This window comes from Watersipora subatra, chromosome 3, assembly GCF_963576615.1.
Source record: "Watersipora subatra chromosome 3, tzWatSuba1.1, whole genome shotgun sequence".
In the NCBI taxonomy this organism is placed as follows: Eukaryota; Metazoa; Bryozoa; class Gymnolaemata; order Cheilostomatida; family Watersiporidae; genus Watersipora; species Watersipora subatra.
This window is the reverse complement of record NC_088710.1, coordinates 58,166,876-58,190,551: the sequence shown is the minus strand read 5'-3', so window position 1 is coordinate 58,190,551 and position 23,676 is coordinate 58,166,876. Positions and strand designations below refer to the sequence as shown.

General features: G+C 35.2%; 2 protein-coding genes across 5 annotated transcripts in view; both read right to left on the bottom strand.

Moving 5' to 3' along the window:
- Positions 1-15,265, bottom strand: part of LOC137389970 (obscurin-like) — a 35,867-nt gene extending 20,602 nt beyond the window's left edge. For 3 of the 4 annotated variants that reach the window (XM_068076170.1, XM_068076171.1, XM_068076172.1), the window contains exons 1-19: positions 15,190-15,265; positions 14,927-14,951; positions 14,470-14,638; positions 13,474-13,661; positions 12,693-12,897; positions 11,476-11,588; positions 10,528-10,848; positions 9,276-9,374; positions 9,109-9,165; positions 8,419-8,592; positions 7,642-7,856; positions 6,603-6,786; positions 5,641-5,722; positions 4,850-5,053; positions 3,823-3,958; positions 3,146-3,339; positions 2,870-2,989; positions 1,341-1,476; positions 550-741 (exon numbers count right to left, since the gene is read on the bottom strand). In XM_068076170.1, coding sequence (XP_067932271.1) covers positions 550-741; positions 1,341-1,476; positions 2,870-2,989; positions 3,146-3,339; positions 3,823-3,958; positions 4,850-5,053; positions 5,641-5,722; positions 6,603-6,786; positions 7,642-7,856; positions 8,419-8,592; positions 9,109-9,165; positions 9,276-9,374; positions 10,528-10,848; positions 11,476-11,588; positions 12,693-12,897; positions 13,474-13,661; positions 14,470-14,638; position 14,927 — 2,790 coding nt within the window. In that variant the 5' untranslated portion in view covers positions 14,928-14,951; positions 15,190-15,265. The remainder of the gene's footprint in view (positions 1-549; positions 742-1,340; positions 1,477-2,869; positions 2,990-3,145; positions 3,340-3,822; positions 3,959-4,849; positions 5,054-5,640; positions 5,723-6,602; positions 6,787-7,641; positions 7,857-8,418; positions 8,593-9,108; positions 9,166-9,275; positions 9,375-10,527; positions 10,849-11,475; positions 11,589-12,692; positions 12,898-13,473; positions 13,662-14,469; positions 14,639-14,926; positions 14,952-15,189) is intronic. The other variant, XM_068076174.1, reaches the window with a different exon arrangement.
- LOC137390792 (obscurin-like) overlaps positions 15,082-23,676 on the bottom strand; it is a 33,122-nt gene continuing 24,527 nt past the window's right edge. The window contains exons 16-23 of the mRNA XM_068077109.1: positions 23,302-23,511; positions 21,201-21,314; positions 20,220-20,348; positions 19,071-19,239; positions 18,260-18,435; positions 16,923-17,757; positions 16,249-16,291; positions 15,082-15,627 (exon numbers count right to left, since the gene is read on the bottom strand). Coding sequence (XP_067933210.1) covers positions 15,082-15,627; positions 16,249-16,291; positions 16,923-17,757; positions 18,260-18,435; positions 19,071-19,239; positions 20,220-20,348; positions 21,201-21,314; positions 23,302-23,511 — 2,222 coding nt within the window. The remainder of the gene's footprint in view (positions 15,628-16,248; positions 16,292-16,922; positions 17,758-18,259; positions 18,436-19,070; positions 19,240-20,219; positions 20,349-21,200; positions 21,315-23,301; positions 23,512-23,676) is intronic.

Genomic DNA, 23,676 nt, shown 5'->3' with positions numbered 1-23,676 from the left:
CCTTAGCAAACTATAAATCATTGGAAAGAGAATTTTTTCATCTTTCTTCTACCATGCAGAAACATGATTAAGTGCTGATTGAATTTCATTAAGTGACCAAAATCTTCTGCGGTTTTTTATTGTGATTTGGTCGGATTGATACCCCAATGGCTCGTTTCAGGACCAGCATTATTGATGAACAGTTGTTTGGTTGCTCAGGTATTGTTTTTATAAATTTCAGCAAGTTGTTTAGCATTTGTTATAATATTTCATCGCACTGGTGTAGAAATGGTAAGCACTGGCAAAACTTAAAATCAGTACATATGTTGTTACACTTTTAGCTGGAGTGTAAGGTAGCATGTATATAAATAATTTTAACAACATATATAATTTTAACTTCGTCATTTAGATTTTTAAAGCTTTTTAAAGATACCTTTGCTAGTATTCGATCAAAACTAACTGGTCAAGTCTGCAACAACAATGGATATTTAGGAAAATTCGAAGCAGTCCACCATTTTTGAACCCGGCTGTACTTTTACAACTGTCATGATTGAGTGCAAAGAAACCCACCCCTTCAAAGTGCTTCCTGTACTCTCTCAGTCGGATAGGCATGTCCAGCTCTCTGACTGGAATCAGGTAGGTGTCATGGTCTTGCTTATACTTGGCAAACCAGTCGACTAGCCAAGCCTCCTCTTCTAGAGTTTTACTTCGTTCCTTAATCACATCAGTCTCTTGCTGAGAAATCTCGTCTTCCTTTGGAGCCTGCAGTGTATGCCTCTCTTTTTATATAGAGGTAACAGGAAATATCAAAAGGGAATGTAAAACCTTAACGACATTAGTGAATGAGCATTCTGTGAAGCTCTTATAATTCACTGATATGGCTATCACATCTGGTGAATGTGATGAAATTGACAACAACTAGTTCCGTAATAATTTTACAGAACTGGTAATATTAGTAATAATAACAATAGTGTAGATACGTTTAGAGCAGTCAAAGTTTTGATTAGACTTGAATGCACTTTGCAAAAGTAAAGCCATTGAACAGTAAAATTTTTATATAATAAAGATTAAAAGGAAAATACTGAAATTTAGAGATTCTTAGATATCCAGACTATCAAATACAACTTTGATTAATAAAACAATTCCAGAAAATTCAGAGAAGGAAGCGAAATATTTGACAGGTTGCACAAATCAAAACCAAATCATTTGTTACCAATTACTATTATAATTAGTTAGAAGGAATGACAACATTCAAGATTTAGTGAAACAGAGCCTCTGACCTCGGACCAAGTTTTCAATAATTTTTAGTATTTTCAGCTGAATAACTGAATGTAGTAAATTATTTGATACATTGAAATTACCTTGAGAGCAGTTGATCCTCGCTCCTTACTAACAAAGGCCTTTACAGATGCCACATCTAGTGGTGTTCCACGATTCAGTTCAGATGCGGTCTTAATCCATCGGTGCCGCAAGGCTGCCTCTGCATCCCATCTTTCACTGCAATATCATTGTAAAATTCGCTGAAATCTGACTGAACATTACTAGCTGGTGAAGGGTTAGAGGCCTACAGACTCTTTACACAACCACCCCTACTGATATGCTATGGGATGCTATGTGATATGCTAATGCTATGTGCAGTAACATTGCATGTAGAATTAAGTATCGCTGACTAGCTGTAAAGTACTTATATAAATATATCTCATAGAACATCCCTTCCATGTTGTTATATTTGGCATACCAGAAGATAATTTAAACTTTTTGATGACAACTATGAGATTACTTAAATTTTGGATTTGTTTACCCATTGCCAAAAGCAGCCGTATTCGCATTTAAGTAAGCCCGCTTCAATTAAAAAAGTTAGCTACTCAGTGAAATAATCTAAAATAATAATCTAAAAACTCTAATCCTTCATTTAGAAATGTTAATGCATTCAACTTGAAATCAACTCAAAATCAACTTACATTCAACTCAAATTCAACTTAAATTCAACTCATATTCAACTCAGATTCAATTCATATCGATGGAGAAATCATTTTCTGAAAACTTTTTACTACACTTGGTCGATGGCAGACTCATGATAAAAATATTCTTCATGACATAGCCTAAGAATTTTAGCAAGCACGCATCATAAAGTTACAGGTAAATGTTTCTTTCACACAAAACTTAGGCTAGATAATGATTTTATCAGTCTTTAATAACAAGGACAAATGGCTCTTAGATTCTTACATTGATTTTTCAGTTTTGGCTGAAAATTTTCTCATGGAGTCAAAAATTAGATAAAATACTATAGATACAATTGTATTGATAAAAACAACTGGAGGTCTTTTTGAGCCGATTTCTTTACAATTAGATATATCAGCTAATAAAGTTTAAATATTTAAATAGTATTACAGTTTATTCTAGATAACAAATTTAGTCAGAGCCGCTGTATTAATTACGTTTAAACAACAAGTGGTGTATGACTTCCAATCGCTATTTAGAGAATTGGTATTGCAGCTGTTGCTACGAATTACTTGCAAAAGTAAAATATGTTTTTAAGCATATTGTTGGTGTGCTATTGGACTTCTATAATGACAAATTAGAAGCTCATAAGATTTATAAATACATTAAGAAGCTACTAAATAAACCTTAAATAGTTTGAGGGAATAAATTATTTTATATTTAGTCTAAAGATGACCTTCTGAATGTTATAAGTATCAAATTAAATAATTAAACCTTGCGGAAGTTACGACTGATGATTTGACAGAAAAAAGATTTAATACAACCCATAAAGAATTTAAAATTGCAAAATATGCGTCTTGAAAAAAATTATTTTTTACAAGAGGCAACAACTTCCCAATTTGCTGACTAAAGGAAATTATAGGACCCTATAAACTAACTCTGAGCTGACCTGGACTCACGCTGAAGAAGCTTAGATATGAAGTCCTTAGCAGTAGCTGAAGCACCTGATAGAGTTGTCATGTCAACACTGATTCCACCATCACAGTTTTTTGTTGGCACTCCTCCAAGCCTTCCAAAAGATGAGCATATATCCATAATGACAGACATAGGAGCATTGAAACATCTGTGCACCGTTTCATGACACTAAACCAATTTTTAAAATGAATCCGATTGATTTTTCTTCAATTCTTATGAATTCATGGCTGTTAATAGTTTAATGACTTACAGTATATATGCTATGACTCCAATATTCCATGCATCTGATGCAAGAGTTATTTCCCCTGACATAACCTCAGGTGCACAGTACATAGACTGTGGTCCTTGATGTTTAGGTCTGAGTGAGGAATTAAGTAACCAGCCTGCTTTCCACATATCAATCTTCATCTGTGACGTTTTCTTGTCATATAAGATGTTTTCCAACTATATATGGAATACAACAGCGTAGATACAAACGGCTTTGGATCAAAATATTTATAAAGACAATTCCCTAACTACTGTTTACACTACAAGATGTAGGAAATCTGTTCATCTGCCTAGGGAATAGCAGCCATATAAAGAGTTTCTGCATCAGCCACTGATTACAAAAAAACTGTTTTCATAAAATAGAGATCTTTGAGTAATACCAACCAGATTTTAATTCACAATATTAACATGCATTTTGATGAGAATTTAAATATCTCAACATTTCTGAAAGCGGAGTTGTCTACACTTCTGAATAATGTAAATATTTACAGCCACTTTGAAAAACACTTGAGCATCACACTACCATTCCATTAAGTGAAATGTCAATTAAAGTGTGTTGCCTATAAACATGTAGCTTAATTTTTGTAACCTGGTTTTTACTGCGATGAAATGTTTTCTTTACAAAATTAATAGACAAATCAGTGGGCAGTCACGGCGCACCTGGAGGTTAGCGAGAGACACATTGGCATTGTGTAGGTAGCGAGCTATGAGCAGCAACTCCTTGACACAGTGGGCTACGTATGACTCTGTCCAACTGATGTATCCAAACAGTACATCCAACCACTCGGTTGTGTAGCTAAATGAGATGAGGACGGCATGAATGAGAACCTATGGTTTGTATACATGAACTAGTATGTAAGGATTATGACTACACTGAGAAATGTGAGCACAACTCTTGAAAGCTTACCTTAGAAACTAAAACAAGTGCAGTTATCTAATAAACTGCTCAAGCTTGTTACTTTGAAGACGCGTGAAGGAAAGTGTAGATTTGATAATGCATAAGTTAGGTTGTAGAATGAGTGGTAAAAATCCTTAAAGTTATTTACTTTAACTTACATTAGATACAGTATAACTTAACTTTGTAAAATTTATGTATTATCTTTAGATATCATTATAATTTCTATCATCTTCCTTACTTCTACTTGCAAACTGTCACATTTTGAGTAATTTCTGATGGCATGCATTAAAAGTTATTTTGTATATCAAGACAAATAATTTTCTAAATTTCACAGCACACATCAAAAGGTTTGTATGTAAAGGTAGGGTAGGTAGGTATCATCATAAATAGAGGATTGCTTGTAATTATTCTCCAGTGCAAGTTTGAAATACAAGCATTCTTAATTCAATAGTCAAGTTGCTGTTTACATATTTTTTAATTTTACAAATTACTTCATCAAACACGGTGCCATAGCATTTGTTGGCCATCTGCCAAAGGAGATTACAAAGCATCTGCCTGTAAGAAAGCCTGTCAATGATAGAATAAGAAGGAAATATATATATATAGTTATGTATAATAGTATGTATTATGTATAATGTATAAATAATGTGTAGTACGTATGTACTATACATGTAATACAGGTGTAATATACAGATAACATACATGTAACCACACTTTTTACATACATAATACATTCATGCATTATACAGCCCCTACCCTAAGCTAAAGTTGATTGCCGTATATACTCACATCTCATAGAGGAGGACCACTTGTAGAGAGTTCTCTATTACATTAATGAGTTTAACAGTGCTGTCATGAATGGCAGACTGCATAGCCAGCATCTGCTGGTGAGCAGCGTCTCTGACAGCAGGAGATGGATTAGTGAATATTCTGGCATACATAGCAAGACCTGTTGATTTCTCAATAACCTTATGTACAGAGCTGGTCTCCTCCCTGAAAGTTGCACAGCATGCCTCTATTTTACAATTTTCCATTTACCAACAATACACAGAAACTCTAACCAATAGACATGGTCATAGACATGTATAGGAATTTAGATATATATTAAAGAAGGTACTAGAATACAGATCTAAATACCATAGAATTAAAGCAACACATATCTACCAAATGGCGAAACAAGCTGGCAACCTTAGATGGAATAAATCACAGACCTGCCAATGAGTAAATTAAAAAAACCGAGACTTGCCAATTTTGAAATTAGTAGAAAACAGGCTGCTAACCATATATAAGGTGGAATACAGACCTATCATCATTGGAATTGATTGAGCAAACCTACCGACCAATAGTTTGATTGAATACAGACCTGTTGGTGACAGGATTAAAAAAAACACAGACCTGTCAATGACAGAATCACATAAATACAAACCTAACAATGACAGAATTAAAACAATACAAAACCCACTTACCTTGAAATTACTAAAAAGCAGACTGCCAACCTCATAGTTGATAAAACAGACCTGCTATCATCGACGTTATAAGAACAGAAGTTCACCAACATTAACTTGGTAAAATCTACGAACCTTAGAATTTCTTCCACAACATAGTAGTAGTCTTCCAACAAGTACTTTTTAACTGACACTATACCATCTGATTTTGTTCCTTCTGTAACAACATAAGACAGGTTATATTAGTCATATCTATATATATACATCTCAGTGTTTGTCTTTTTGCTTTTTTGTTAAACCGTGTGTCCAATTATAGCACTTAAAATCTAGCGACAAAAAATCCTCCAGCATTGGATTCTATCTCAGGACCTCCAGATCTAGAATCGGCACACTTAACCATTAAGCTACATGGATTACAATGGATTTATTGGAAAAATAGTCATTACATTGGTTAAGATACTCACGCTTAAAGTGCTTGCTTGGGGTTAACAACTAGCACTATTGACCATTACATGTAACGATTGTTAAGCTGGTCCAAAACGAAATTATTGTTTTAGTAAAGATCTAGCTGTTCAGGAAAGTTACTCAAATAAATTAGTAATTATTCTATTACCCGCGCGCAACACTGGGAATTCACCTAGTATATAATATTCTCTTACGACTAAATGTATGCCTGCATGTACAGCACTAATAGAGGTAATTCCATAGCAGCATCATTATGTAAATACAACAATAATAGAAATTACTATGGGAAATATGACGATAACAACATACCTAATACCTGTAGCAATAACAGCTATATCATTGCTTGTTTAAGAATGTAAGCGCTAGCAGGAAATATAGTTGTGAGTTATTTACTCTTTTAAACTGTATGTTTCACTCAGCGGCTGAGTGAGTTAAATGAATCTTGTTATTTGGTTTTGCAACTGATTTGAGAGGTAATGAAATTGTGTTTGTAAGCTGACAGAAAGTTCTGTAGTTTGACATGAACTACAGCAGGCAGCAATCATTCAACTTTTGCTACTACAGTAATCCAGCATGACTACTCTAAAACTTACTTGTATTATAGACCATCATCCTCAAGACTTGTAACTTACCTTCAACCAGGACATTGAACGTTGAATGGATTCTACCAGCCTCATTCTCAGCCACAATCTGATAGTTGCCCGAATCTTTCACGAGTACACCATTAATGGTGAGGCTGTGAGCATCCGGCCCCTCTTGTCGTACAACACACCGGCTAGCGCTAGGAATAATTTGCCAGTCTCTGTAGAATGTCACCTACAGAAGTATTTAGGATTACAATGTATGTCCTGTGAAATATCTTATATAAAATTTTCCTGGTTACAGTCTAGCTACAATATTATATTCACTAGTACTCTGGCAGTCCGCTGTAATAACTATGTACACAGTTATTCGAATAAACATAAGGCGATTGATTGACACAAGTGGCAGTCTACCAAGCCAAAATTTGTTGGTTTGAATTGCGTTGAAAGCAATTGTTTTTCATAACGCTTTTAGCGGGGCTTTGAAAGGGTGGACATGGCGCTTATTATAGTAAAAATTGAGATAGTGTTATGGACAAGCCTTTTACTAGCCATGTAAGACAACCCTGGTATAACAAATATAAACGGGTAAAAAATTACAACTAATGACAAATATATGAGCCCAACATCATAATGCAAAGCTCATCAAAGAGACCTCAAAGCTATGGAGTAAAGCACCTTGATTAGAAAGCTTTGACTGTGAGATTTCTGATAGCAATTAGCATTTATTTAAATAAATAATAGAATCCGCCATGAAAACTTCAACTCCAAATAAAATCAATGTATAGCCGAGGCACACAAAAGTATTCATAAAAAGAGTGTGCAAATTATGTACACAAAAATACTATACACAGACAGTGATGTTACAAAGTTGCAGTTTGAACAACAGACACAGTAATAATACAGCGTAATACATTGTGAAATGCACTCTATTAAGTGCCAGTATCGTGTATTGTGTAGTAATTCTTGTCCTTACAATACTGCGACAAACTGTTCAAAAGACAAAAAAGCTTATCTGTTACTGCTTATGCATGCATTCGTAAAGATATTCCTTGAGTAACTGTGTGATGACATGACCTGAATAACTAACCTTAGGAAAGGGTATTCCATCAACACTGCAGCTGACTCGTAATGAGTCAAGCCTGTTCAGCTGATATGACTTCATGGGTACATCTAGGAAGGTGGGAGGATCAGATACTCGCAACTGCAAGGCTTTGTGTGAAGTACCCCACCTGTTCTGCACCCTGATCTTGTATTCACCGGCATCAGCCCAGCTCATGTTAGAGAACTCCAGCACACACAGTCCTGCAGATTGATGACACTTAGTAAAACGGTCGCAACATATTTTAAAATCAGTCAAATATTTAATGCTTTAAATGTATCAGCTATTATATATTTGTATAACAACTAAATAATCGTAATTAGTGACAGCAAACACACTTTTGAAGTTGTTAGTCACTAGCAGTAAGCTCAGTAATGACTGAGATTTATTTCATTACCGATCAGATAGTCAGCAGGTGGGTGTTCAAGAGCCTGTTTCTCAGGAACCAGACATAGTTTTTAAACCAAGTATTTTTACCAATCTGGCGAAAGGGAGGGAGCATATGCCAGCAAAGTTTGGATAAAATTGGCCAAAAGATGGGGAAACGAAAAGCATTTGCGCAGACTGATGCAAACGCAACGACTAAATAAAATTTATTAAAATAAATTATAACTTGAAAGTAGCAAAATAAAAACCAAGTTATCTCAGCATTGCTTTAATATGTGACATAATTACCTGAAGGGTAGAGGTTTGAGTTGCTTTAATATGTGACATAATTACCTGAAGGGTAGAGGTTTGAGTTGCTTTAATATGTGACATAATTACCTGAAGGGTAGAGGTTTGAGCTGTACCTCTCATCCATGAGCAGCTTTTCTCCATTAAAGTACCATTTGATGTCGGAGTCTGAATGGGTGTAGACATGGCACATAACCTTTGCCTTCCTTCCCTCAACAGCAAACTGTTCACTTGAGTCTTTCGCATCAAACCGAGGTTCAATGGCTGCACAAGACAATATATGGTTTACACACGCTACATGATTACCAAACCTAGTAATCCTGACTCTAACATATAAGATCTATAAAAACACAAAGATTTTTGTTCCGTCTAAATCAAGAAGCTGACATGGTTTCTAAAATCAGATTATCATTATCAACTCGGTAAAGAAAAAGGAAAGACAACTCTAAGTCATTGGTGAGGATGCTCAAGTGCTTATTTTTTCATGTGTGTAAAGGCTACTAAAGAATATTTTGCAGTATGTCTGCTTTAATCATACAATACATCGGTGATTGTCTGTGATAACATTATTAACACTATCAGAAACTCATATGCATTTTCATCAGCAATAATCTGGACATAGAGTTATCATTATACAATGTGGCCGGTAAAACAGTGAAATACTAGTCTCGCTGCGACTATCATGAAGGAAAATATAGATGTAGATCAAGCAATCTACGACAGCCAATCACAGTTGGTTATAACGAAATGGCTCAGATGAAAAATTATAAATTGACTTACGGTAGCCGTCTGCATAGGCTTTCATCAGTTCAGATAAGCTTTTGTCTGAATCAAGATCTAAAAATGTAGCAAAAATAATTGAACATATTATATTGCGCAATATTAATTTACAAGATCAAAACCGTTTTAATTAATAGATTTTATGTCGCTAAAAATATAAATGCTACCTTTTCTCTTCACGCTGTCCCAGTAGAAATTGTCTGACTCCGTACTCGTGTAGCCAGTAATTGCTGACACATTCTCTCCGTTTCTCCTTTCTTCCCAGCCTAAGTAAAAGGAAAACCAAATTATCTACTTATACAAATGTATACTATTTTTGCTGTAACCACTTTTGCAACTCATATTACAGATACATGATTCAGTAGAGCGAATAACCTCTAATGCTAAAACATGCATCAAAGTGGTTTAAAGCAGGTTTAATACACTCTATACTACTCTCTACTAGAAGAAACTTCAAAAATTAACATGGAATTAACATGGAAACTGTTAACAATAACTTAAAAAATATTAACATGAAAAATGATAACAATAACATGGAAAATGTTAACATTAATTTGAAAAAATGCTAACACTCGCATGGAAAATGTTATCATTTAGCTGGAAAGATGTTAACATTAAACATAGAAAATGTTAACATTAAGATGGAAAATCTTAATATTACCATGAAAAATGTTATTATTAACTTGGAAAAATGCTAACATTTGCATGGAAAATGTTATCATTTAAATGGAAAATGTTAACATTAAGATGAAAAATGTTAACATTAACATGAAAAATGTTAATATTACCATGAAAAATGTTAACATTAACATGGAAAAATCAGCAGCTAAATGTAGAAACGTCTACTTACCATTAATGATAGGAAGGTATAACAGAGGTACAAGCAAAAGGATTGGGAGGACACAACTCTTGTATAATAGGATCACCAAGCTGGGAGAATAAGGAAAAGGTTAGCAAACACACTGCAGCCTGTTATCTATACAAAGTTTATTGCTCATCACACATATTTGATGACTGAAAAATCCGAAAAGAACTAAAAATTAGAGCACATATTCACTTAACAATCTTCTTGCGTTTTATGAAGGAGATAATAACTCCCTATGTGTACATCAACGCACTATTTACAGCGTTGCTAATAGTTACTGACTTTTGGATAACTACGAGTCATAATGTCTTTTGCAGCATCATGATAGCGTGTGGTCTTAGATGAAGGTAAACCAATATGCCTAGGTACACTGCTACATCTTTTATAGCGTGAAGTTCTAGGTCTATGGTAAGAGACAGATGGTAAAGAATGGCCAAACGTGCTAAAAGTATAGCCACTAGTGTTGAGATTAGTTGTGTGCCAATCACCAGCGTTAAGGGGATGATAAAAGGTTTTTTTATGCGAATCTGGAAGCGTAACCGCTGTGGTTTCACCTTTTTCTCGAAGGCTGGAGGTAGATGTCGATGACGTGGGCTCACCCAATCCAGACACATTACTCGTTCGTACACGAAATTCATAATCGTACTGGTCTAACTCCAACCCTTTAATTACAGCTGATGTAGCGAGAAGACCAGAAGAGTACGTTTCCCAAAGCAAAGACTTTTTCGGAGCTCGGCCTTCAACGATATACGTAGACTGAATGTCTCGGATAGCCCTTGGCCACGTCAGCTTGATAGACCTGGCTGTCATGTTCAGTTTGGCAACTGTGGTTGACATTAAAGACATGTCATAGAGAGGCAATGAGTCGTCTCCCACTACAAGTACATGTTTACATATAACCAGCCTTTAAGTTTTAGGAGTTATTGTCCTTGCTAAAGAGGAAGAGATCTGTCATAAATAACTATTGACATGTTCATCAACAAAATTGGCTCACTTGGTTGGAAAACTTTTTTATAGACCATTATTATTAAAATATTATTTATTTGTTATTATTATTTAAACAGGTTCAAAACTAAACAATGATGTAGTTTCTCTTTTAAAACAAGATATGAAACTGTTCATACAATTTTCATTCAAACAAAAATAGTTACTATAATAAGAACCGTGCTCGTTCGTTTGAAGCCGCGCTGAAAGCGATGAGAAAAAATTTACCCTTTTTGCGAATTGAACTCAAATGTTTCCTACTACCAACTGCATCACCAACCATCATCCAAAGTGAAGAATAATTGTACATTTATGTAATTATTACTCATGACAATCTCTCACGGCTCATAGGACAGCCAGCGTACTAGTATTAATAATTTAATCAGGAATTGACCAATGATAACAAGTATTGTGGTATTTTGTAATAATTCAATGTAGCCCATAGAGCACGTACACAAGGAAGTTTTATTAGTGAAACCCAGAGCTCAAAGATCAGACAGAATCGAGGATAATGGTACCTGTCAGACCTCTGTGGTGCCTAGATCTACTAAACCCACTTCTGCCATACTGTTTCAAGGTACTTGATATATATGGGTCCACTTCTTTGTAAGACGGGTGCTCCTTGTATGACCTGAGACAAGATATTGGTTATGGTTCGAACATTTTAAAATTTGGAGTTGTCTCCTAATTCTAATAATTTTCATGCTGGTGTCACACCTGTTCACAGGAAGTGGTGACTGCCGATGATGAATGTAGATTATTTTTTTACCAGTTAGCCTACTTTTTATTCAATTAACTGAAGAACGTTATGCTATTATCAGGCAAGTGGTTGACCTTTTAAGCTTTCATAGACCCTTACTTAACAGATCCTATAATTAGTTTAAAAAAAACTCTAATATAATATGAATGCTTTATTACTAAATAAAATTTGTTAAAATTCATACTGCTAACGAATTTAAATCTATAATGTTTACTGTTTATTGATACAAACCATATCATATCATGATTGCAGTACTTCGCAAATCAACAAAATTTGGTATTGTTACTCAATTTATTTTTTTATTAGGCTTGATTAAAAAATAAAACTTTACTTTATCACTTACTATCCCACGCAAGTATGACATGGAACTATTTATGATTCAAGCAACTAGCATGAGAGAAACAAATATTTTGAGAATGAGCATTGGCAGCCAGCCAGGCACTAGCACTAGCACCGAGTGTTTCGACTGAAAGGTCCCTAATTAGTGGCATGCACTGTAAGCCGAGCGATTGCATAATAGCCAGGTCGGCTAACAGGATCAAGTCGGCATAACCTTGGCCGTCCTAGCTGTTTAAGACAAAGAAATCGACTCGGCTATCTCGGCTTGGCTAAACCAGTCACGTTATGACTTATATGCTGAGGCCAAGTCACTACGCAAGGCCAACCGAGCGTAAAAGAGGGAGAGCTAAGCAAAAGAAAAAGCTTTATAAGGAGTCTGATGAGAAGGTCAAGGCAGAGATAGCGCGATCTCTCTGCATGTGGTTATTTGTATGCACACACATTAACTGCATGTATATAGATTGAACAAATATACATTTGCTTTGGTGAAACACCAGTTGTATTTATTCTTGTGGAGAGTAAAGGGAACCAGCAGTTTTCTTTACAACAGCTAAAACGCACACCAATAGTAAACTTGCTGCCAACACTAGCTGTGGCTGAATATACTTGGAGAGTAGAATGTAAGCTAGTACACACCTGTAGTCTGTGATAGAATCCACGGTATCAGAACCTTTTTGTTTTTGTCTTTGTTGAAATAGTAAATCTTTGCCAGAGGCTGACCCTCCACGGGTTACGACTGGTGAGATCTCTCTAGATGATACTGTTGAACATTGTGACAGGTCGGAACTATAGCGCCTGTCGCGAGACGCTGGCCTAGCGGTGAACAGAGGGTTTGGGCTATCTATACAAAGAGTGAAACACATGGACCATAACCGGGTTGCGAGAGGATGCACTCCAGACAATTTTGGGTTGTTTGACATCACAAGACAAGAGGGCAGAGTTTTGCTTCGGGAAATCAAATGTCTGACACAATATTTGATACTGACTGATCTGAAAAACAGACCTTATTAGAAAACGTTTTGTCTAGTGCATCTCTTGTGCCAACCTATTTTATTTTACTAATTGTCAAATAAATTCATTTTAAAAAGTTCATATAACAAAAATATGTTCAAACTAGTTTTCACACTATACCTCATGCTATCTGCTTTTTTGGGTGTGGCTCCAATGAAGTAAAAAAATGAAGTAGGAAATGATGACTCATTTCCTATTTACTGGAGTTGTCTCCTAACAGCTAATTGACACAAGTAATATGCAATCTTACAGTGATGCTCATACTCAGGTTCATCATTATTCAAGTATTACATTTGGCACAAGACATGACTAGGCGTTCATTGCACAGCCAGGAAACCACACAATCATAGAGCTACTCGCGCAAGAACACAATCATAGAGCTACCATGCAATAACACGATACATACTAATATCCCCACTATTCGGAATGTACTTCTTCTCCAGTTTAGAGAAGATGCTGGAACTCTCCTCTTGTCGTCTGCTTGGCCTCACCATCACTGAAACACTTGCTGGGCTTTCCATTCCTTCATGGTTCTGAACAATAACTCGGTACCTCAAACTTTGTTGTGGGTAAGGCAACTCCACACTTGCATCTCTGCAGTACAAGAACAGCAGTTTTTGCATACAATTTAACAGTTGTGTTATAAAAGAAGATTATCAAACCAAAAGTCTAACAGTTACATATTTAGATAGTTCCTTTGATTTATACATATAGTTGTCATCTCAGTCTTATCACGCTGCCACCTAAAGCCTAGTTCACACTTAACCCGAGTAGGTCAGAGTTGTCCTCTCTGCAATTATTCATTGACTATGTGTACTCTAGGACAATGACATCACCGAGGCAATGCAGGTATGTCGAGAAGCACTGCAGCTGTCAAACTTCTCTGACATTTCGCTGTGCATCTACGACATCTTCACAGACACGACACCATTTTGGCAATGGTGAGTGGCTGTCACGGATTGGTTCATCTATATTTTCCTTCATGATAGTTACTGCGGGACTAGTACTTTATCATTTCAGTTACCACATTGTATAAGGAGAACGCTACTTTGTGTACTATTTGTTGATGTAAACGCAGATGGTTTGTGATAGTGTTAACAATGTTATCACAGACGATCACAGATTATCGTGTGATTAAAACCGGCATACTGCGATATAGTGTTAACCAGCCTTTTTAAACATGATAAAATAGGCACTGGGGCATCCTTAACCAATGAACAAGAGTTGTCTCCTTTTTTTCTTTACCAATTTTTTCAATTACCAATAATGATAATCTGATTTTTGGAGCCATTGCTGTGTCTTGATTTTGACAGTGCAAAGCTCTACAAGCCTTTTTTATAACACTGCAAGTGTCAGCAATAAAGAAGTTACAAGAACCGAAAGACACAAGATTATAACGTACTTTATTCCAGATTTGACTCTTCTCCAGTCGCTGCCTGACTCACAGCTCTCAACCAAGTAGTTTAATCCCTCCATGTGATGGCTGTCACTAGGCTGCTGCCAACTTAGAACTAGCCGGCCATTGCTAGACTGTGAAACTATTGGCTTACCCATGATAGGTTTGGGATGCACTGTAAACACACAATCTTCATAAACGGCTGCCTTTAGGTAATCATTTGGTAAATAACAGAGATCAGCATTTAGCATGGTTGAACCGCCACCAATTAATAATAGTACTCAGCACAAGTCCAAATAATATTTTATTGTTATTTTATTGTAAATTTGAGTACGAATCAAGCTTGAAGCATTGCTTGGAAGCAGCGTGCTGTTAAGAAACCTCTGTCAAGAATTAAACTATTAATTGTATGGAGAGTTGCATAAAGACATATGAATATGTTATATGAAAGGAGTTAACTCACTTGGTATCCTGGCATCCTTGTCATTCTACAATACATATTATATTATTATATATTATATATATTAAATTATATTATTATATATATTAAAATATGAAGTAGGTTAATATACAGTGCGACTAATGATAAAGCAATGCAGCTCAAAAGAAGATGAAATATTAACATTTTTCTTTAGCCAATAAATTAACAACAAAGAGTGGGAGAAAAGGGTGGATAATACGGGTATTGTACTGAAGTAAGAAGCACACTCTAAGGTTTACACATACGTGCTGTGCATTCTTTAGCTGGGATTTGCACTGAGGGACTTTAGACAACTTTATGGTGTGTTCAGAGGCCTCCTTATATAGCTTGCTGTTGCGTATATTCTCTGATAGTTGAGAGTTAGTAAGTTCACTACTAGGTGCCACCAGTGAGTCTGTGCATGTTGCAAAGTCAGCAGCATCCTGCTTATTGGCGCTGTCTGATTTTAAGTTGAAATTGTCTCGAACACAGTCAATCATCAATGAAGTGCATAGATTATTTTGCAATGGTGTCACAGTATCCTCAATTGGAGAATCACTTGGTCGAGTGCCAAAATTCAACTGGCTATCATTTAGACTAGAAGTAGCTTCCTTAAGACTGTTGTCTGTCTTCACAGCGATGCCATCATTTAAATGTGCTACTGGTGATGTCGATTCATCAGTTATATTTGGTAAGTCACTCCCCTTAATGTTTCAAAGACAAAGTAAATCATTAGGGAGCACGCTGGGATTGTTGTGGCACAAACAGAAACTAAATTGCTTTGGCACAAACAGAAACTAAATTGCTGTGGCACAAACAGAAACTAAATTGCTGTGGAACAAACAGAAACCAAATGGAAGGTCAACTAAAGGGTAGGTATGATAATTTAAAGGTCCACTTTCACAACTAAACAACTGTCAAACCATCATTAGTGTAGTGGGAATTTCCATAGAGTATACCAGTGCAAATAAATGGGTTAAAGGTAAATTATGCAGCTTTTATAATTAGAAGGGGTGAAAGTATACTTTATGTTGGAAACTAACCCTCCAAAACATTAAACAGATTTTTTGCCAATGTTGATGTAAAGGAGACACCACATCCAACACAGTGAATCCGATTTCCTACACATAGGATGGTAATTCTGCTCTTTTAATTGTTATTTTGTGCAGGTAACATATTGATATATCATCTGTACAAGTTTCATCTGATTTAAATGAATAAGATATATTGAATATTTTAGTAGGGCAGCTGGCCCTTAGTGAAAGTAGACCTTTACAGAACTACAGACAAGACAACTTGTCAGATGTAGGAAAACAAATTCATACCTTTGCTCGTCCATCTCTCTCAGTTAACTGTCCTTTTGGCATTCTAAAAAAACAGTATAAAAAGTATCACTTAAGGATGAGTCGAAACATATTGAGATGGAATAACAGTGAAATATTTTATCAAATTATGTTAATACTCTATAATTTTATTTTAAGCCTTATATGTGAGTTGTTGATGGCAGTTCTAGTGACAGGCTGTTAGCAAAGATATTATTACTATTACTATTATTGGTTTTATTCAAACATAAGCTGGTATTGTTTTTTTGTCATCGACCTAGTTCTACTAGGCTGGAATAAACAGGGCCTTCCTAAGGATGTTAGCCAATCCTAACAGGGCTGTCTGTTGTACCAGCGTGTATTTCTTTACATCAACGCTCAGTAGAGCCAGAGATCACACTCTTAAGGATAATTTCTATAGTATTATTATTATTATAAAGAATGTTTTCACAACAAAGTGGTTGCTAGTAAGTGAACCCAGGCCTTAGTTTAAAACCAAAATGTTATCACTTTAACAATTCCTTCTACTGAAGAGTCTTCCTTAGAATCTGGGCAGTTCCAAGTAGCGCTGTTTTCTGAGTTGTTTCAAAAGACTGTCCAGCACCCATATTATTACTATTATTGTAAAAACTGTAACAATAAAAACGACTGATACCGGAGCTCTGACATCCACTAACCTTGTTGAAATAGAATCTTGGTTAGATTCAAGAGTTGATTTCGAAATTGTCTCCTCGATATCAATAGAGTTTATTGAAACTAAACGTCTGAGAGGAGGCTGCTCAATCTTTCCATCTGAAGCATTGATCTCTTCAACTGTTGCAAATTCTTGACTCGTTTCGTTTAAGCTTTGATCGTTGGAAGCCATTTGCTTAACTGTGCTTGTCTCCTCCCCAAGGAGCTCTACTCCATTCTCACAAATAGTCGCAATATCCTTGTCTGGCTCAACAGTCATGGATGGTCTCTTGGAATCTTTTTGATCTCCAGTTTGGTTGATAGCAAGCCTCTCTTCAATGACCTCTGTAGACATACTTTGCTCTAGCTGTGTAACAACTGAGGCTCGTCGAGATCCTGGCTTTTCCTCCGCTTCGCTCATTGCGATTTGTTCTTCGACAAAGTTGGTCGATTTGGATTCCTCCAGCTCAACTGATACAGAGGGACGTCGCACATCCTCCTCAACATTATTAATAGGAATTCTTTCCTCGACCAGTTCTGTTGTTTTACTTGTGTCATGCTCAACCGATACTGAAGATATCTGCTCTACTGTATGTTCACCAGGGGCTATCATCGTCATATTTTCTTCAATAACTTCAGTAGATTTGACCTGTTCAGACTCTGTAGATATCGATGGACTCCTGCCTCTCTCTGGTATATTTTGCACCTCAGAAAGAGCTATCTCTTCTGTCTGAAACGAGTCATCTATTGGCTTGTGGCTAGTTTTCCCATCAAGTTCTTGCTTTTCATTCGTTTTGGGTTGCTCAACCTTCTTCTTTGGTTTAGGTCTTCGAATATCACCTAAGATTTATCATTAAATTTTTGTAACATAGTTCATTGTTTACAAGACTTACAGTAATATACTGCACCTATATTGCAGTAAATCATGTAGATAATGAACCTACACTGCACTAAAGAATAAAGGTAACTCCTCAAGATTCTAATAGATTCATTTATTATCTATAGAGTATATTCAATGCTTAGCTCTAGTAATCTACTAAGTATTACGGGTAAAGTTGAAAGTCACTCAAACAATCAATCAGGTAGTTACACAATCTGTTATTAGTGAAAAAACTAGGTTCACCCAAGATTACCTGGTCCATCACCTACAGAAAGGAATATTTGATTAGATAACGATTGGCCAACCTTGTCCATCGTATTTATCTTAAAGAACAAGACTCCTTCCCAAGTGACATCAGATTTGCATAACAACTCAAGTCATAAAATAACCTTTACTGTCTTTATGGGATTTTATGTACCAATAAGCATTCAATGCAGACTTTTGTTGTTGGAGTTATTTTACCAGTTTTAAGGTTGAGCATCGACTCCGAGGAACCATGTTTGTTGACAGCCATGACAGTATACTCGCCAGCATCTAGCACTGAAAGCTCGTTAACAATTAGGGTGTAAGTCTCATCATCAATAAACAGAAAGGAGTATTTGTTTCCTCGAGTCGGTAGTGGCCTGTAGTTGTGCATCCTAAAAAGCATGAAATTTTTATCATGACTATAGTCCTTTATAAATGCTTATGAAAAAATCAAAATAAATGACTTGAAACGAGATTAATTTTATAAGGACTAGTATTTAATAAATGTGATAGTCGTATGTGCTCTGCATTTGTACTTTGCTATGCATGTAGTGGGTTAAAATATATTGCAGGCAGTTTATATTAGTCTTAACAGTTCAATTAAGTCAACATTATATTTGATGTTCTAGTCTGTGAGTTAATTAAATTTGATGAAGTGATACATTGTTAAATATCAAATCAGCAGCTGTATAAAGTGATGTGCTAGTCAAGTCACATGGAAAGCTCAAACATTAAACTTTTACTCAAAACTTTTGTTCAACTTATTCAACTTTTATTCCTATTAGACAATCAGACTAACAGTTTATCCTATTTATTTGAGGAAACTGATAAAGACTCAACATGAATTTGCATCAACCTTAATATAACAAAAGAAGCAGGGACTAGCTGACATATACACATAACTTATACTTCGCCATAAGAAAGAAGACTGGCATTCTAAAAGTCTCAATAATGACACCTTCAACGTTGACGACTTGTCATAAAGCCTGGGACACTATGATTTCCAACTGAATTATTCAAGGTTTACCATTTGACATCCGCTTCAGGTTGAGAAGAGATCTTGCAGTCAAACCTCACGCTTTTGCCATCATCTGATACTTCATGTACAACTTGCTGGGTGAAGACTGGCTTGCTTCCTTTTTCTTTAACCTCTTCCTTTGGCTTATCCACGTCTTCTGTAGAGACTCCTGTCACTTCTACACACAATAAAAGAAATACCTACAGTTGGGATGTCATCACGTTTAACATATAGTATTATACAGGTCACTCAAGTGTATAACCAGCACTCACAATACGTTACTAGAGATAAAAATGGAAGTGAGTAGAACTATAAGATGATTAAGTAGAAGGTTACACTTATCTGTTAGTCATGTATTAGTCCACAGCAACCAGTTACATAACCTGTCATAACCTGTCACTGCATAACCTGTCATAACCTGTCACTGCATAACCTGTCATAACCTGTCATAACCTGTCATAAACTGTCACTGTAGACTGTAGAAAACTTTATTCTTAGTATTACTCTTGACTTTAAATTTTGCTACTAGTTAAGAGATTATATTATATTATATAATATAATACTATTATAATATAATCTCTTAACCATTCTTATTATAATTATTGTATTTATCTGATTATTATAATATATTATATGATTATTATATTATTTATATGATTATTGTAATATAATCTTTTAAATATTATAATATAATCTGCATACATATAATACTAATATAGTATTATATTAGTATTATATGTAGGCAACAGCTGAGTAAGGTAGGCCAAGTAGACAGAATATCAGAGTAAAAGCAGTAAAACATGCTTTAAATAGGTTCTCCCACGGCCAGATGTGTTAATCTATTTTACTAATATAGTTGGATTCAAAATACCTAATGGTTTAACTGTTTTAAACATAACTGATAAGTTCAATTCTCAAGTACCACATATTAACGACGGGATGATTTACGCTTTTGTTTTGCCAAAAGACGCATTCAACAATTTTATCGCTAAGTTTTTTATTCTTGTACATCATACATCTAGTATCATAGATATACATGTATATGCATGTATGTATATACATACATATATATACATGTATGTGTATACATGTATCTACATACGTGTATATACATATATGTATGTACGTGCATGTACATGTATGTATGACTAATCTTACCAGATGCCTTGCTGGTTACTTTTAAGTAACAATTGCTTTCCGCCTTTCCTTGGGAGTTCTCTGCTATGACTTTGTACTTGCCAGCATTGTTCCAGGCCAAGCTATCTATTCTAGCCGTGTGCTCATTCCCTAAAACATTGATTTCTACTATTATACGATGGACACCTCAGGTTAAATAGTAAAATTTAGTTAGATTATAGAATTAGAATATAGAATTAGAATATAGAATTAGAATATAGAATTAAAATATAGAATTAGAATATAGAATTACAATATAAAATTAGAATATAGAAGTAGAATATAGAATTAGAATATAGAATTAGAATATAGAATTAGAATATAGTATATAGAATTAGAATATAGAATTAGATTATAGAATTAGAATATAGAATTATAATATAGAATTAAAATTTGGAATTAGAGTATAGAATTGGAATATTGAATTAGAATATAGAATTAGAACATATAATTAGAAGATATAATTGAATATAAAATAGAATTGAGTGATTAACTAGTGCTGGATTAGAGGCAGACTTTTGTACAATACTCATTTATAATTGTTATTATAAAATTTAATCATTTCATATGCGAACTGTTGTAAACACAGTATAGTTTACAGAGCTGACGCATAGGATATAGCTGCTAACTTGAAATGTTAACCAAGGAACTAACAAAGATAAATTTTTTGACCTCCATAACACAAGAAGAATATATATATAATACAGCTTAGTATGTAACAAGAATATATATAATAAAGCTCAGTTTATAACAAAAATATATATAATATATCTGTGTACATAATAAGAATGTATATAATATAACTCGGCATATAACAAAGAAATGTATGCATATATAATCCAACTCAGTATATAACAATAATGTGTATAATGGCTTATAATATAGCTTCGTTTATAAAAGTAAGGTATATAATGTAACTCAGTATATAATATTAGTCAATTTAGTTGCACTGAAGTTTAATACCCTCTTGAGAAAGCTTGATGTTTCCTTTTTTGATTTCTCTGTTCTCTTTGAGCCATTTGACTGCAGGAGGTGGGTTCCCTTCTACAGCTACGGTGAGTTTTAAAGTACTTCCCTCTACAACCACACATGACTTTTAAATGTAAACTTTAGATTCAGACTTTTTCTTCAAGTTCGTCAGCAGACTAAATGGCCTCACCTACTGATAAACACTGCCCGACCTTCAAACACAGATGTTTGTGGTCTATACCACTACAGGAGACATCTGAGTTCAAAAGATAACCTGCTTGCAATGAAGTTGTATGTGTAAGTACAGCTCTCTCCTGATTTACTATATTAATAGCTACTGTCCTGTTTGTGTACACTCAGATTGTATTTGATCAAATATTTTAATATGTTAATGTGATGTTTAAATAAATACTGAGACTTATTATCGTAAGACAAACAAAGACATACAGTTGAAACTAAGTCTAAACATACTGTATACTGTTTAACAGAAGAAGATAGTGCATTTCATAGTGGTTCAGGTTAGATAAACAAGGTTAAATTATTTTAATACTGTTTACTGGTTTCAACTAGCTATCGAGCAAGATAGTGACTATTATGTCTCCATCGAATAGATCTTTCTGAAAAACGATTTTTATGACAATAATAATCTATATATCTAAAATCAAATGTTTGTCTGTCTGTTGTATGTCCAGTTAATAGCGATTTGTTAAAACATGCACGCTTCAGCAGTCTTGTGTGCCTTGAGAGATCATGGTGTGTAATGATTGTATGCACAATTATTTACAGAAATAAACACATTCCTTCATTTAAAAGTTAGAATAGTAAATGCTGTATATGTATATCTTGATTAAAAATAAATTTTTTATGCAAGACTTTTTATTAACCATGCAATGTCGGGCATTCAGCTAGTCATTACTATAATAAGAGCCGTGTCCATCTGTCTGTCTAAAGCAATGATTAGAGGATGAGATAAAGGATTGTTATAAGCCAGATTTGAACTTGCAGCAGTTAGTTTGGTAGACCAACACTTCAACACCTGCACCAATCAATCACTTTATGAAACTTCAGAATAATTTTGGAAACAATTATTCTCTGTACTTTATCTGCACACATGACAATCTCTCACAGCACACTAGACTGCCAGGGTACGAGTGTATATAATAGAATGTACCTCTGCAACTGCTCTAATTACTAACAACTTTATCTGAGAGAATAGGATACCCGAATCTTAGTAATCCAACCATGAGATCTACAGTATTAGGAGTAATCCAACCATGAGATCTACAGTATTAGGAGTAATCCCACCATGAGGTCTACAGTATTAGGAGTAATCCAACCATGAGATCTACAGTATTAGGAGTAATCCCACCATGAGGTCTACAGTATTAGGAGTAATCCAACCATGAGATCTACAGTATTAGGAGTAATCCCACCATGAGGTCTACAGTACTAGGAGTAATCCAACCATGAGATCTACAGTATTAGGAGTAATCCTGCCATGAGGTCTACAGTATTAGGAGTAATCCAACCATGAGATCTACAGTATTAGGAGTAATCCCACCATGAGGTCTACAGTATTAGGAGTAATCCAACCATGAGATCTACAGTATTAGGAGTAATCCCACCATGAGGTCTACAGTATTAGGAGTAATCCAACCATGAGATCTACAGTATTAGGAGTAATCCTGCCATGAGGTCTACAGTATTAGGAGTAATCCAACCATGAGGTCTACAGTATTAGGAGTAATCCAACCATGAGATTTACATTATTAAGAGTAATCTAACCATGCGGTCTACAGTATTAGGAGTAATCCAAACATGAAATCTACAGTATTAGGAGTAATCCAACCATGAGGTCTACAGTATTAGGAGTAATCCAACCATGAGATCTACAGTATTAGGAGTAATCCAATCATGTGGTTTACCATATTAGGAGTAATGCCACCATGTGGTCTAAAGTATTAGAAGTAATCCAACCATGAAATCTACAGTATTAGAAGTAATCCAACCATGAGGTCTACATTATTAGGAGTACCGCAGCCATAAGTCTAAGAAAAAGAGTAAAGATGCAGCTGTTGTAGATAGTGTCACTCACTTAAAACAACCAAGCGTTCCTCAAGATCCTTTGTAAACTTTGGTGCAAGCTGTTGGAGATTCTCAGATTGGTTCTTTGAAGAATCCTCTTTAGGTCTTTTGGTACTGAATGCATCCTCCTCCGACTTCTGTCCTGTGTCAGCCTCAGAGTCTAAGGCTGTAAAGTATGCCGAGCCGTCTGTCTCTGCTGCCGTCTGATACAAATCTGTTTCTGTAATGGAACACCAGCTAAACTTTTGAAAAGATATTATTAACCATTCCTCGGTAGTTTTCATATACTAGGGTGATTACTTCAAGTGCTACTTATATCTTAGCAGCCTTTTCTACATGTGACACTGACAAGAACAGATGCCAAGTGTCACTTCCCAGGTAAGTT